Source organism: Hylobates moloch, unplaced genomic scaffold, assembly GCF_009828535.3.
Source record: "Hylobates moloch isolate HMO894 unplaced genomic scaffold, HMol_V3 SCAFFOLD_8, whole genome shotgun sequence".
Lineage (NCBI taxonomy): Eukaryota > Metazoa > Chordata > Mammalia > Primates > Hylobatidae > Hylobates > Hylobates moloch.
In genome coordinates this window covers 80,896,291-80,911,428 of record NW_026652283.1, presented here as the reverse complement: position 1 = coordinate 80,911,428, position 15,138 = coordinate 80,896,291, and the positions used below count along the sequence as shown (strand labels likewise).

The 15,138-nt window shown below is 51.4% G+C and overlaps 1 protein-coding gene across 4 annotated transcripts in view; it reads right to left on the bottom strand.

Moving 5' to 3' along the window:
- The window catches only part of PFKFB4 (6-phosphofructo-2-kinase/fructose-2,6-biphosphatase 4), a 36,727-nt gene extending 21,869 nt beyond the window's left edge, over window positions 1–14,858 (bottom strand). Inside the window, exons 1-5 of one of the 4 annotated variants that reach the window (XR_004249323.2) lie at window positions 14,698–14,856; window positions 10,232–10,348; window positions 9,978–10,074; window positions 3,644–3,710; window positions 119–193 (exon numbers count right to left, since the gene is read on the bottom strand). Coding sequence is in view for 3 of the 4 variants with exons in the window: in XM_058442726.1 (XP_058298709.1) it covers window positions 119–193; window positions 3,644–3,710; window positions 9,978–10,074; window positions 10,232–10,343 (351 nt within the window). In the remaining variant the exon portion in view is untranslated. Of the gene's footprint in view, window positions 1–118; window positions 194–3,643; window positions 3,711–9,977; window positions 10,075–10,231; window positions 10,442–14,697 lie in introns of those variants that run through there. The other 3 variants (XM_058442726.1, XM_032161656.2, XM_032161655.2) reach the window with 3 other exon arrangements.
- Between the last annotated feature and the right edge of the window lie 280 nt (window positions 14,859–15,138).

Sequence of the window (15,138 nt, the reverse complement as noted above, 5' to 3'; positions counted from 1 at the left end):
ACACTCAGGAGCCATGCCAGCCCCATGCCTCTCATGCATCAGCAGGCGGTGAAAGGAGCCCTGGAGGGCAGGAGGCATGCCACACTTCCACCAAGGAGAGGAGCCAAGGAGGCCTCACCTTGTAGCCATTCTGTTCTCCAAAATTAAAGATGGTCGCTCTCCGTTCTCGGGTGGTGTTTGTGGCATCAAAAACCTAGGACCAAACTAGGGTTAACTCAGCCTCTGGCCCTGGGGAAGGAAGGAGTCACCTGAGGGCCGCAGCACAGGCTCTCTGGGGACTGGATTTCTCACAAGGACCAGCTGCTGCCAGGGCCACCTGCCTGGCCAGTCTCCTTCAGACTTGCAACAGCTGGGCTGGCCCTCCCGTTCCTTGGAGAGAATGCCCCAAGGAAGTTAGAAGGAGAGGATGCCTGTGCTCCCAGCAGGGGAGCAGACCCTTGGCACAGAAGAACCTACTCAGCGCTGCTCTGCACACAGTGGGCACTCAGTTTGTGTCTGACCAACAGGAATTGCAGTGAAACCAGTTAAACCTGGTAAACTGAACCTGTGTTTATTTCTACTCCATCCTGACACCCCAGTAAAATAGGAACAGAAGGATAAAGAGAAAAAGAGAGGAGACAACAGGAGATGGAGACATCCACACAATTCTGTCAGAGAGATCCATGGTGATGAACTCAGAGTCATGTAGGAAACCAAACACAGGTGCTCGCCAACCAGAGCACACCACCTGCGCAGGACCACAGCACTCAGGAGGGTGCACTGGCATTGCTAAGAAAAGGGACAAAGGTGGGGAGGAAATGGGAGGACTGGCTGGCTGATAAAGAAGAGCTGGAGGCCCAGGCCCCCTTCCCAACCCCATCCAGCTGGGCACTGACCCATCTGGAGCTCTTTGAGAAGTACCTGGGGCCTGCACAAGCATCCTCTGAGTAGCCGGGACTACAAGTGTGCACCACACCTGGGTTACGGCATCATTTTTTTGTTTTCATTTAAAAAAATTTTTTCTGAGACAGGGTCTCCCTCTGTCACCCAGGCTGGAGTGTAGTTGAGCAATCATAGCTCACTGCAGCCTCAACCTCCTGGGCTTAAGTGATTCTTTCGCCTCAGCCTCCCAAGTAGCTGGGATTACAGGCATGTACCACCATACCTGGCTAATTTTTTTTTTTTTTTTTTGAGACACAGTCTTGCTCTGTCACGCAGGCTGCAGTGCAGTGGCGTGATCTCGGCTCACTGCAACCTCCGCCTCCTGGGTTCAAGTGAGTCTCCTGCCTCAGCCTCCTGAGTAGCTGGGATTACAGCTACTTGTGCCATCACGCCTGGCTAATTTTTGTATTTTTAGTAGAGACGAGGTTTCACCATGTTGGTCAGGCTGGTCTCGAACTCCTGACCTCATGATCTGCCTGCCTTGGACTCCCAAAGTGCTGGGATTACAGGGTGAGCCACTGTGCCCAGCCACATCTGGCTAATTTTTTTTTTTGAGACGGAGTCTTGCTCTGTAGCCTAGGCTGGAGTGCAGTGGCGCGATCTCGGCTCGCTGCAAGCTCTGTCTCCCAGGTTCATGCCATTCTCCTGCCTCAGCCTCCCATCTGCCTCCTGGGTTCACGCCATTCCCCTGCCTCAGCCTCCTGAGTAGCTGGGACTACAAGCGCCTGCCACAACGCCGGGCTAATTTTTTGTATTTTTTTAGTGGAGATGGAGTTTCACTGTGTTAGCCAGGATGGTCTTGATCTCCTGACCTCGTGATCCACCCGCCTCAGCCTCCCAAAGTGCTGGGATTACAGGTGTGAGCCACCGCACCCAGCCCACACCTGGCTAATTTTAAAATTTTTCTGTAGACACAGAGTCTCGCTATGTTGCCCAGGCTGGTGTCAAACTCTTGGGCTCAAGCAATCCTCCTGCCTCAGCCTCCTAAAGTGCTGGGATTACAGGCATGAGCCACCATGTCAGCCCAGCATCACTTTTTTAAAAAGCGTATCCAGCCAGGGCTCACTGGACACTCCAGCAAAACCTTTAACAAGAAAAACAGAAACTAAATCAAACAAACAAACAAAAAGGAATTTGGGCCGGGTGCGGTGGCTTATGCCTGTAATCCCAGCACTTTCGGAGGCTGGGGCAGGCAAATTGCTTGAGACCAGGAGCTTGAGACCAGCCTGCTCAACAAGGTGAAACCCTGTCTCTATGAAAAATACAAGAATTAGCCAAGCATGGTGGCACGTGCCTGTAGTCCCAGCTACTCAGGAGGCTGAGGTGGGAGGATCACTTGAGCCTAGGAGACAGGCTGCAGTGAGCTATGACTAAGCCACTACACTCCAGCCTGGGCAACAGAGCAAGACCATGTCTCAAGGAAAAAAAAACAACAACACTCACATACTTCTAAGATAATGTTGAAGAAGTCTCTCTCAAAACAAACAACCAAAAAAACAAAGAGAGAAAATACAGAGAAAAAAGATAAAATCAGAATCAAGCTAGCATGCAGCCACCAGGAGTTCTAGAAAAAGCAGCGCAGAAAATGGGAGTAGGGATGGAGTGAGTTGCCAGAAAGGGCCAGAGGTGATTTGTCAAAGAAATAATACAGGACGATTTCCCTGACCTGGAGAACAAGAGTGTTATGATGAAAAGGGGCCCCCTAGGACCATGTATGGTGGAGGAGAGAAGACCCACCACAAACCACATCACCTTGAAGACCCTAAAGGCCTCCCAAGAGGAAGGGGCATGAGAAACTCTCAGCTCCCTCTAAGAGATGAAGCTTTTAGGAAGATCAGCAAATCAGAATGACATGAGACTTCTCCACAGCCACACTAGAAGCCATAAGACATCAGAGTGATGTTGTAGAAGTTCTAAGGGAAAAGCACTTTCCACCTAGAATTCTATACCCAACCATCAAATGTGAGGATTAAAAAAAGACATTTCAGATATGCAAGGTCTCACACAATTTACCTCCCCAAGCACCTTTCTCAGGAAGTTACTGGAGGATGTGCTTCAATGAAACAAATCAGTAAGTCAAGGAGAGGATGATGTGGGATCCACAGGCAGAACATTCAACCCAGGAGAGAGAAGGGCAATGGCTATGCTACAGGCACAGATTGTAGCTGGGGACAGAGAACTCCAGAAGGTATGACTCCAAGAAGAAAAAGGAAGGGAAAGAACAGCCCCTATGTTTTACTATATAAGGTTGGGGTAGAGCCCTTTCCCACAGACACCCCAGTTCAGCCCTGTTCTGCCCTTCCATCTGACTAGAAGGGCCAACACACAGGCGGAATCCCCTTAACCCAGGATTCAGTGGGTTCCTACAACAACCAGTAATGCTGGGCAGAACTCTCCCCACACCATGAGAAATCACATTTACTAAAGACTTAGGCAACCTGATACCTGTAACTTCTGGGGTGGCCAAGAATACAAGCATCCAGAGGGAAGTCCTGCAGGGTCAAATGTGGCCACCACATGCCCAGAGGGAAACTCCTGACCCATATCCAGTCTCTGGCTCCCTCCTGCATAGCTGTTGCAGACTTCCTCCCAAGGGCTGGCACCCAGAGCATCTGGGGCACACACACCCTGCCTTCCCCTCCAGATGCCTGATGAGTAAAGGCACAGATGTGGGTGGGCTCCCATGTGTCACTCCCAGCTGTCACCAGGGTGTCACACTCACCGCCACATGTCCCCCTTCCTCACTAAGGAACCGCTGGACGTCACGGAGGGCTGCCAGGGCACACTGCCTTCAGAAGAGAAAACACAGGGTCAGCCCAGCACCCGACCCTGTCTGCAGGAGGGTGGCCAGGGACACACGACAGGAGGAGACATGACAGGAGAAGGAACAGCCCCGAGGTCTCTTGCTCTCTTTTCAAAGTTTTCTTCTCTTTCCTTGGGATAATGTTCAGTGTTTGGCTAACTCTTCTCCTGTGAGGTGGAAGGCTATACACTCTTGGCCATTAGGAACATTTTTTAAGCACTACGTTTCTGTATTTTCCCTCATCTTCTCATTGTGTGTAAATCCATGCTGTCATTGTGCCATATTCATGATTTCTAATTGTCATATATTTTCCCTGATTATCAAAATAAGCCCCCCCGCCTATTTTTTTTTTTTTTTTTTTTTTTTTTTTTTTTTTTTTTTTTTTTTTTCTCTGTCACCCAGGCTGGAGTGCAGTGGCACGATCTCAGCTCACTGCAACTTCTGCCCCGTTTCAAGCAATTTTCGTGCCTCAGCCTACTGAGTAGCTGGGATTACAGGCGTGCACCACCACGCCCAGCTAATTTTTGTATTTTAAAATAAGCATTTTTAAAAGCAGCCGTTTTCTTGTGTGCATGTCAGGAGTTGGTGGTGGGGATGGGAGGAACACTAGTGCTGGCCCTCGGGCAGTGTTAGGCTTAGTGCTCAACTTTCTTTCCTGAAAGAAACCACCCAAACCACCCCTGCTGAGGGAGGGTTCTGCATCTCTTCTTCTATCATATCCATACCCTACAGAATGGGAATCCCCCACCTATGACCGAACACTGACTATACAGTTTTCAGATCTTCTTTTTTTTTTTTTTTTTTGAGATAAGGTCTCGCTCTGCCACCTAGGCTGGAGTGCAGCAGTGGGATCATGCCTCACTGCAGCCCAAACTCCTGGACTCAAGCAATCTTCCTGCCTTCAGAGTAGCTGAAACTACAGGGGTATGCCACCACACCTGGCTAATCTTTAAATTTCTTTTAGAGATGGGGTCTTGCTATGTTGCCCAGGCTTACACAATCTTTATAAGTTCTTAGCTTTTTCATTTATTGCTGCAAAGTGGATTGACACATAAGATTTGTTTTTTTTTCTTTTTTTTTTTTTTTTTTTAGATAAGAGTCTTATTCTCTGTTGCCCAGGCTGGAGTGCAGTGGTGCAATTTCAGCTCACTGTAACCTCCGCCTTCCAGGTTCAAGCAATTCTTGTGCCTCGGCCACCCAAGTACCAGGGATTATGGGCACATGCCACCACATCTGGCTAATTTTTGTATTTTCAGTAGAGATGGGGTTTTGCCATGTTAGCCAGGCTGGTCTCGAACTCCTGACTTCAAGTGATCTGCCCACTTTGGCCTCCCAAAGTGCTGGGATTACAGGCGCAAGCCACTGTGCCCAGCCAGGATTATTCTCATCAATTTATCCTATGAGGTCTGGAGATAGATAAATTACCTTTTTATCTATTATCTTCCCTTTTTCTATGTAAGGGTAAAGCTAGATCTCCTAGCTTTGTGTTTTTTGTTTTTTGAGGTGGAGTCTCACTTTGTTGTCCAGGCTGGAGTGCAGTGGCATGATCTCAGCTCACTACAACCTCCACCTCCTGGGTTCAAGCAATTATCCCGCCTCAGTCTCCCGAGTAGCTGGGATTACAGGCATGTGCCACCACACCCAGCTAATTTTTTGTATTTTTAGTAGAGATGGGATTTCACCATGTTGGCCATGTGGGTCTTGAACTCCTGACCTCAGGTGATCTACCCTCCTCAGCCTCCCAAGTGCTGGGATTGCAAGCATGAGCCACAGCGCCCAGCTTTCCTGGCTTTGTTGATCTTTGGATTTTGTGTTTAAACTCCCAGCGTGTCAAAGTCAAAGGGCTCTCATCAGGACGATATGCCTGAAATACAGAGGCAGAAGCTGATCTGGGAACCACAGAGAAATCAGTGGTAGAGCTGAGTCCAGGGCACTGAAAAGAGCTCTACTTTTACGGCTCCTTGTGACATTTCTTTTCTTTCTTTCTTTTTTTTTTTTTTTTTAAGAGACAGGGTCTCACTATGTTCCCCAGGCTGGTCTTGAACTCCTAGCTTCCAGTGATCCTCCCGCCACAGCCTCCCAAAATGTTGGGATTACACACGTGAGCTACTATGTCCAGCCCTTGTAACCATTTCTGTGCCCCAATGGGTCTTTCAGTTAAAGCCTCAAAGTGCTTCCTTCCTCATGCCAAAAACATCTGAATTCTGAGAGTCCAGGTAACTGGCATTGGTGGGGACACTTCTCCTTAGAGCCCCACGTTCTGGGCTAAGATCTCGTTTGTGGGCTGCTCTGGCCATGACACCACCATGCAGAAGAGACCTCAGGGCCCCGGTGGAGATGCTGAGGGAAGAGCCTGGGAGCCTGTGTGTGTGTACGTGTGTGTGTGTGTGTGTGTGTATGAGAGAGTACGAATGGGGTGAAGAGATGCATATGTGCATGAATCCACGTGTGGGTGGGTATGTGTGAGTGTGTTGTGCCCAAGTGTGTACATGTAAATCTGTGAGTGTACCTGCGTGAGTATTCCCTGGGCCCATGTATGAGCACAGGTGCACATACGAGTGTGCACAATCCCTGTGTGCAGTATGTGACTAAATGGGCACAGGTATGAATGAGTGTGCCCACATGTGTGCACACAGGATGTGTGTGCATGCACCCATGTGTATAAGGTTTTTTTTGTGTGTGTCCAAGCATATACAGAGTATGGACGTGGGGGTGACCATGTGTGTACACATGGTGTGTGTGTATACATGTCTTCATGTGCCATGTGACTGTGTGAGAACATATGTGATCATGCTTGGTGTGTACGTGTGCACAGATCCACATGTGCACAGAGGTGAACACAAGTGTATCCGTGCCCACACATGTGCTTCTGAGGTATGCATGTGTGTGTGCACCCACCTTCATATGTAGTGGGTGACTGCATGTGTGTGGAAGAGTTAACACAGCAGGTGTGAGAATGGTCCCCTTCGAAAGGCCTGCTTGTGAGGTTGGCCCTTGGCCAGGGTCAGGGAACTTGATGGTAAACAGTTCCCTCCAGTGACATGAAACTTTCCCTGAATTATAAGAGGAGCTCACTGTGCATAGACTGTTTATACAAACAACATGGTTTATGTTGAATATCTGCTTTCCTTCTGGGAGTCTGGAATTTTGGTACATGCTAGGCACAGGGTGACTATGTGACCAGCCCCCAGTAAAAACCTTGGTCGTTGAGTCTCTGATGAACTTCCCTGGCAAACAACATTTTACACGTGTTGTCACAATTCAATGCAGGAGGAATTAAGTGCGTCCTGTGTGACTCCATGGGGAGAAAATCTTGATGCTCGCCCCTGGTTTCTTCTGGACTTCACCCCAGGCCCCTTTTCTCTTTCTGATTTTGCTTTGTGTCATTTTGCCATACTAAGTCTTAGCCATAAGTCCAGCTATATGCCAAGTCCTGGGAGTCACCCTAGCAAATCACTGAACCTGAGGGCAGTCTTGGGGACCCCCAACACACCATGTATGAGCGTGCTCAGGTGTGTATGTATATACAGGGTGAGAACATGTGTGCCTGCACGTGTGTAATGGCCCTTGAATTATGTGTGGCTTAAGTGAGCCCAAGTATTTATATGTGTAGGTGCCCACACATGTACATATACCCTCATGTATAATGTGACTGTGTACACAGAGGATGTGCATGCGTATGTACCCTGTACATATGGCATATGCATGTCCGGATGTGTGCCTATGAGGTATGCACATACGTGCATGTGCCCACATGTGTGTGTGCATAGGGGGCTTGTGTGTGCAGGAGTATGAGTGTGCCTGTTTAGAATATGTGTACTTACGCCCTTGCATACACTTTTTTTTTGAGACAGAGTCTTACTCTGTCGCCCAGGCTGGAGCACAGAGACGCAATCTTGGCTCATTGCAACCTCCACCTCCCAGATTCAAGCAATTCTCATGCCTCAGCCTCCTGATGTAGCTGGGATGACAGGCGCCCCACCACATATGGCTAATTTTTGTAATTTTAGTAGAGACGGGGTTTTGCCATGTTGGCCAGGCTGGTCTCAAACTCCTGGTCTCAAGTGATCCACCCGCCTCGGCCTCCCAAAGTGCTGGGATTACAGGTGTGAGTCACTGCACCCGGCCTTGCATGCACTTTTCTAGATCTTCTGCTGTGTCCAGTATCAGAGATGGACCTCAACGCTGTGTGAGTAACTGGGCCTCTGGGAAACGCAGCTGTCTCTTCCCAGGTTCTCCATTTTAAAAACTCTGGTCCTTTTATTTTGCTAATTGGGAAATTTGGGGCTGATTAATAGGAAATGGCCCTGTGGCCCAGCCAGAGCCAGGATTCGGACACAGGAGAAAGGGTTTCTAGGGCAGCCAGAGGGTATGTCTGCAGAAAGGCAGCAATGAGCCTGCCCCAGCTTCTGTTGCAGGGTGACCTTGGACTAGCTTCCCAACCGCTCTGAGTCTAGGTCTCTTCATGTGAATTAATCCCAAATATCCCTACCTTAGGGGGACAGCCAGAGTGGAATGGCTGGCAGACTCTCCCCACAAACACTATGGATTCAGACAGCACGGACTTCAAATTCAAACCCTGAGTGACCCAAGGCACCCCCATCACTTTCTGGCCTTGGTCCCAGCATCTGGAAAAGTGAGGCACCGCCCACCACAGAAGCTGCTGGGAAGATCAGACAGGCTAGGCTATCAGCGTCCACAGCTTGGGGTTGTTGGCTGAGGCAGGAAAATTGCTTGAACCTGGGAGGCGGAGGTTGCAGTGAGCTGAGATTGCACCACTACATTCCAGCCTGGGTGACAGAGTGAGACTCCATCACACACACACAAAAATAATAATAATTTAAAAAATAAATAAATAAAATGTGCATTTGATGTTCCTTGACCTACCTATTGAGGAATATTGGAATGATGGACACTTTTTAGCGGTGGATGGGCTTAGATTCAAGTCTGGGCACTGATGTAAACTTGCTATTTTGTGTGAGAATCCTGGCCTGTCTGAGCTCCAGTTTCCTCATCTGTAAAAGTAGGGGGTGACAATGGGCATCAAGAACCCAGCACATGGTAGGTTCAGACATTAGTCCCCTACTTTTTATCTGGCTCAATATAACCAGAGGGCCCAGCCTTGATTTTTACCCACAATTTGGCCACAGAAACCTGAATATCAGGCTCCCTTTCCCTTCTTGGTGCCATAGCCTGGCCCGGCCACACCCATGCAAGAACAAAGGCAGTCTCCGATCTGAAGGTCCAAGCCCCACAGCAGGGAGTTCCTGACCCCTGGTGGCCAGAGAAGGAACAGGTAGCCTAGGGTGGACCCCAGTGGCAGCCTGGTAGCCTCTGGCCTGGGGCTGGGCTTGATTCGGGGAAGTCACTAGAGCTGGGTCAACCTCTGCTCACTGCCCTATCCTGATGGCTGGGCCAAGAGCAAGTCTCTGACACCCTAGGTTGATAAGAGGCTTCTCAAGCCCCCAGCTAACACCTCTCGAGAAAAGCACAGCATGGCTGCTCAGACCACCAGCTGGTGCTCAGTTCCTTGAAGAAAGGACTCAGTTCAAGTCTGAAAGTTGTTGGGGGTGGGGGGTAGCATATACACATTTCTATCTCAAGAATAACAGCAGAAGTGTGAACGACTCACCCAGCAGCATCTAGGAGATGTCAATGCAAAGCCAATCACACCAGCAATCACACACCAAGAACATGCTCCAAATACACAGGAGAGAGCTTATCCTGGGGCAAGAGAGGAAGCCCCCCACCCCCAGTTCCATCCCTAAGGCCTGTATGCCTGCACTTACTCAGGTTCCCTTCCCCAGCAGCAGCCATCCCCACGGGGGGCTGGGGTGAGCGAGCATGACCTCCAGGCAGCAGCTCCAATGACCTGTGTGGGCTGAGCCCCTCTTACCTCCCTGAAGCTCTGTCCTCCCTTCCCTTGGGAAGGCTGTCCTTCCCAAGGGCTCCTTAACCCCAGGGCAGGAATGGCCCAGCCACCAGGAGGCCACACAACACACCCTCTCTTCTCGTCCCCAAACTCATCACCTCCCACCCCCACCACATCCTGAGAGATCCAGAGAGCAGCCTTGTCACACAGCCCTGTCACACAGCCGTCAGGGCCGGGCAAGGCCAGGGCTCAGGAGTAGCTCAGTCATTCACCAGCAGCTCCACTCCAGGGGCTTCTCAGTAAATGGTCAGTAATGTGTTAGCTTTCTCCACACTGGGTCCCCCAGCAACCTCTCCCCCCCAACCCAACACATATACTTACTTCCTGATTTTCAGGCCCTCTTCATTGTTGGGGAGAAAAAATTCAAAAGATTTGTAGGTCTTGACCACATCCCGGCGATACTGGCCAACATTGAACTCTGGCGGGAAGGAGAGCCTCAGCTTTCACAGCAACAGCAACCCCTACCAACCCTGACCTTAACCCACCCCCAGGCCAAATAATAGAGAATAGGCCTTCTCTATTCTCTTTGCCATGCCCCACAGAGCTCCCCTTGGACAGCTGGGGCCAAGCCTCACCCCGAGTGGGCACACCAATCCAGTTCAGGTATCGCGTCAGCTTCTTGGAGATGTAGGTCTTGCCCCTGGCAGGCAGGCCCACCATGACAATGAGCGTTGGGCAGTTGGTCATGCACACTAAAAGGCAAGCAGCACAGTGTCATATGAGGGCTGGGACCCTCCCAGCACACCCCTCCCTCTCAGCCTGTGGTCTCTCAGCCTCAGGGCATGGGACTGGCACCAGACGTATCTTCTTGGCTTCCTAGCATCCCCACACAGCTCCCGGAGTGGCCCCAGATGCTGGTTTCAAGCCACCGTTGGCGTATCCCCCTTCCCCAGGCGCACCTGGGCTCTGGCAGACACAGTGGGATCTCTCCAGCCCTTTTCATCCTGATGTGCACCACCAGGTATAAAGTCAACTGAACTTGCCACTGGCTAAACATGGCTAGGGGGGTCCCCACCGCATGAAGGACAGGACCAAAACCCAGCGGGGTAAGCAACACCCTGCCTCTGTCATCCAGGAATCCATACCCTAACCTTTTTACATCTCTCCCACCCCAGCCATCACTCAGTGCTCCCAGAACACGTAGCCCCACTGCATGCCCTCCCTGTGGTGAACTTCTTTTCATCATACAAAGCCCAGCTCAAAAGTCACTTCCTCAATAAGTCCTTTCCCCAAGGCATCTCCATGGCCACCGGGAACACCCCTCACCCTCAATCCTGGTCACCTCACTAATGACACTCTTCTCTCTAGACTGATCACTTACAGCATAAGAAGCCCTGTGGTATCTGAGCCCTTTAGGGTCCTGGGGCCTGGCACAGCGCTGGTGCTCGGGAACTGTGGGCAGGATCAGGGAGGGAGGCATCTAGAAGTCTCTCAGGGTAAGGACCACAAGGGGTTGAGACCAGAGACCCAGACTGATGCCCACAAGGACAGTCCCTCTGATAGCCCACCTACCACCATTCATGTGCCACAGGTCAGTGTGCCAGCCAGAGAAGATGCCAGGCTAGAGGCACAGAAGGGTCTGAATACAGCCCCCTATATCCCCAGCTGGCTAGAACAGATACCAAGGCAGCAGAACTGCCAGCTTCATCTCATGGGACCCAGCTCAGTTTTCTTTTCTTTTTTTTTTTAGACGGAATCTCACTGTGTCGCCCAGGCTGGAATGCAGTGGTGCGATCTTGGCTCACTGCAACCTCCGCCTCCCAGGTTCAAGCGATTCTCCTGCCTCAGCCTCCCAAGTTTCTGGGATTACAAGCACCTGCCACCACACCTGGCTAATTTTTGTATTTTTAGTAGAGACGGGGTTTCGGCCTGTTGGTCAGGCTGGTCTCAAAACTCCTGACCTCAGGTGATCCGCCCGCCTGGGCCTCCCAAAATGCTGGGATTACAGGCGTGAGCCATCACCCTTTTTTTTTTTTTTGAGACAGAGTCTCGCTCTGTCGCCCTTGCCCAGGCTGGAGTACTGGAGTACAGTGGTACCCAGTTCACTGCAACCTCTGCCTCCCGGGTTCAAGCAATTCTCATGCCTCAGCCTCTCAAGTAGCTGGGATTACAAGCACATGCCACCACACCTGGCTAATTTTTGTATTTTCAGTAGAGACAGGATTTCATTATGTTGGTCAGGCTGGTCTCGAATTCCTGACCTCAGGTGGGTCTGCCTGCCTCGTCCTCCCAAAGTGCTAGGATTACAGGCGTGAGCCTAGCCCTCAGCTCAGTTTCCAATGCCATCAAACGCTGTCTCATGTCAGAAGCCTCAGGAAGCTTCCTTTTCCTCATCCTTAGGACCTGGGTCAGGTAAAACCATAGCAGACAGGCAGATGAACAGATGTGAGGACCTGTCACTGTCCCTCTTCTTGGTTCTGCAAGTGCCTTCACCTGGTTGCCTAGACAGACTGTCCCCACCAATAAGTTGTTTCCCGCAGAGCACAGAGGCCCCAGAAGCACTTCCGCGGGGGTTCAGGAGTCAGGCCTGGGTTGCCATCTTGAGTCTGACACTCATTGGGAACTCTGAGCCTCGGTGTCCCCAGCTGTAAAATGGGGCAATCATCCCTCAGAGAAGCCTAGTGCTATCCCCATGGAAGAGCCTGGGCACTTCTGGGAAGCTGTGCCCTCTGTCCTACCCTGGCAGATACTGAGCTAAAGCCATAGGTGTACCTCAGCACCAACTGCCCTTGGGACTCAGGGCGTGGAGGTGGTGGCCTGGCCCCAGGCAGGCCCTGCAGAGAAACAAAGGGCCTTGCTTGCCAGTGGGGGCTCCATCACTCTTGTACATGCCCCTTGTTTAAAGGTAACCCAAACGGTGAGCCTCAGGGGCAGGAAGGAGGAGACCCCATGAAACAGGCTGACTGAGTGAGAGTGAAGAAACTTGCAGAGAACTCTCAGCATTAGCTAAGGTGAGAGGAAAACAAGTTAGGCAAAGCCTTGCCTCCTCAGGGCCGGTGGACAGCTGAGGCCCACATTGTCTGCATAGTTCCCGGCCAGGTGGCCTGGCTCTCAAGCAACCAAGGGCAGTGCGACAGCTGCTAAGCAGGAGGAAATCCTGCATCCACCCTGCTCCCGCTGATGGGGCCACCCCCCAACTGCTCCTTCAGGGGCTCCCACAACCTCAGGACTGGGGATCTGCACCCCCTCTCCACATGTCCTATTTTCCCAGAGACAGCTCCAGCCTCCTCCCATGGCATTTGGTGACATTTCCCTTCCCCCCTTCCACTCACATGTGCAGCATAAGATGGGCAGGCAGGGCAGCAAATCAGGCCTGGGTGCAAAACAAGGCAATAAATTACCTATCTCCTCTGCTCCCCAAGATAAGCTCCCAAGGAAATGACCCAAAAGAAAACCAAAGTTCAAGTGTATCACAACAGCTCTGCTTACCATAGCAAAACACTGGGAAATTCCAGCCATGAGAAATTGCCAACTGAGGCACAACAAGGAGGGAACACATTGCAGCCCTTGAAACAGAGCACGTGGACTAAGCAGGCTGGGTGCGCGGCTGCACCTGCGGCTCTCAGCCGACAGGACCCTGACACTGAGCAAACAGGACAGCAGAACTCACTGTTTATAGCTGGGCGTGATGGCACACGCCTGTAATCCCAGCACTTTGGGAGGCCAAGGCGGGCAGGTCACCTGAGGTCAGGAGTTCGGGACCAGCTTGGCCAACATGGTGAAACCCTGTCTCTACTAAAAATACAAAAATTAGCCGGGTGTGGTGGTACACACCAGTAATCCCAGCTACTCGGGAGGCTGAGACAGGAGAATTGCTTTAACACAGGAGGCAGAGGCTGCAGTGAGCCAAGATCGTGCCACTGCACTCCAGCCTGGGGGACAAAGTGAGACTGTCTCCAAAAAAAAGGAACACACTGTTTATAACATTGAGCATGTGCGGAAGGAAATGTGAAGACACGTCAGCCCAACTTCCCTCATGGGTTCCTTTCCTGTAAATTCGCTGCAGGCCCCATGAGCTCTAGGACCGAAGGGGCCCAAGGGGCCTGAGACATGCCTGGCAACGGGCAGTGTCTATGTTCCGTTACTTCTACCCGAGGAGCACCCACAAGTCCCTGGAGGGGGTGCCCGAAATGACTCCTGAACTGCAACTGCTCTCACCTCCTTAGGCCAGGCTGGGGAAGGAAGAGCTCTTTAAAATAATGTGTCATGGAGGCCCTGTTCAGAGGGGACTGAAAGTCATCTCTCCTGTTGCCCTGTGCACACACCAGTCATGTCCTTACCCAGGAAGAGTCTTGCCACCTTTCAGCCGTCAAACATGGTCCTTTCTGTAGTCCTTCCTGAGTCAGCTCTTGCCCCACCTGCCCCCAGAGTTCCTCCACGTCTGAGCTCGGAGGCCAATGATGGGAAAGGTAAAAGCCTCCCAGCCCTCAGGTGTGGCTTTAAATTTTATCAAGTGGGGGCGTGACTGTGGGAGTGGAGGAGGCGCAGTACATCCCTCAGTCCACCAGCCCCTAGTGCCCTGAGGAGCTGGGGACTAGACACCAGAGAGAACCCAGTACAAAGCACAGACCAGCAGTGGGTCCTGCTTCCTCCTCCCCACAAAGCCCTGGGACCAAATCCGCTTCCAGCCCCACCCACACCCTCCGGGTCCAGACTGTCCTTGCAGTCACTCCACCTACAAGTCTACTATGCAAAGGGTAAAATGTTGCCCAAATGCAGGCACTGGGAGCTGGAGGTGCTGCATGGGCTGGTTCCATGTTCATTCACTGCTTACCCACTCCCTGCTGTGAACCCTGAGGCCCAAATCCCCACACAACCTGCAGGTCTCATCTTTGGCCTCTCAGGTGCTACCTCCTCCTCCTCCAGGAAAAAGTGCGGACCTAGAATCCAGCCTACCCCAACACGCTGAGACACCGTGATGGCACGAGCCCCTCAGCGCAGGCCAGAGCCACATTTCAGTTCCACACTTAGAGCCTGGAGAAACACAGGCCCTGCCTCAGGAGCTATGAGACCTTCCCATTGGGCCTCAGCGTCCTCTCACCTGTAACGGGGGTTGGCTTGGAGCTGATGCATCAATCCCTGACTCAGACGTAGTGAGAAGCAAAGAAAGAATGGTAGTGATGACAGAATACCCTGCCTCCACTTATTGAGGACCTACTCCTTAAAGGCTCACAGACTTGGCTGGGCATGGCAGTTCATGCCTGCGATCCCAACACTTTGGGAGGCCAAGGGGGGCAAATCATTAGAGGTAAGGAATTCAAGACCAGCCTGGCCAACATGGTGAAACTCCATCTCTACTAAAAATACAAAATTAGCCAGCCATGGTGGCGCATGCCTGTAATCCCAGCAACTTGGAAGGCTGAGGCAGGAGAATTGCTTGAACCCAGGAGGCAGAGGTTGCAGTGAGCTGAGATAGGACCACTGCACTACAACCTGGGCAACAAGAGTGAAACTCCGTCTCAAAAAAAAAAAAAAAAAAAAA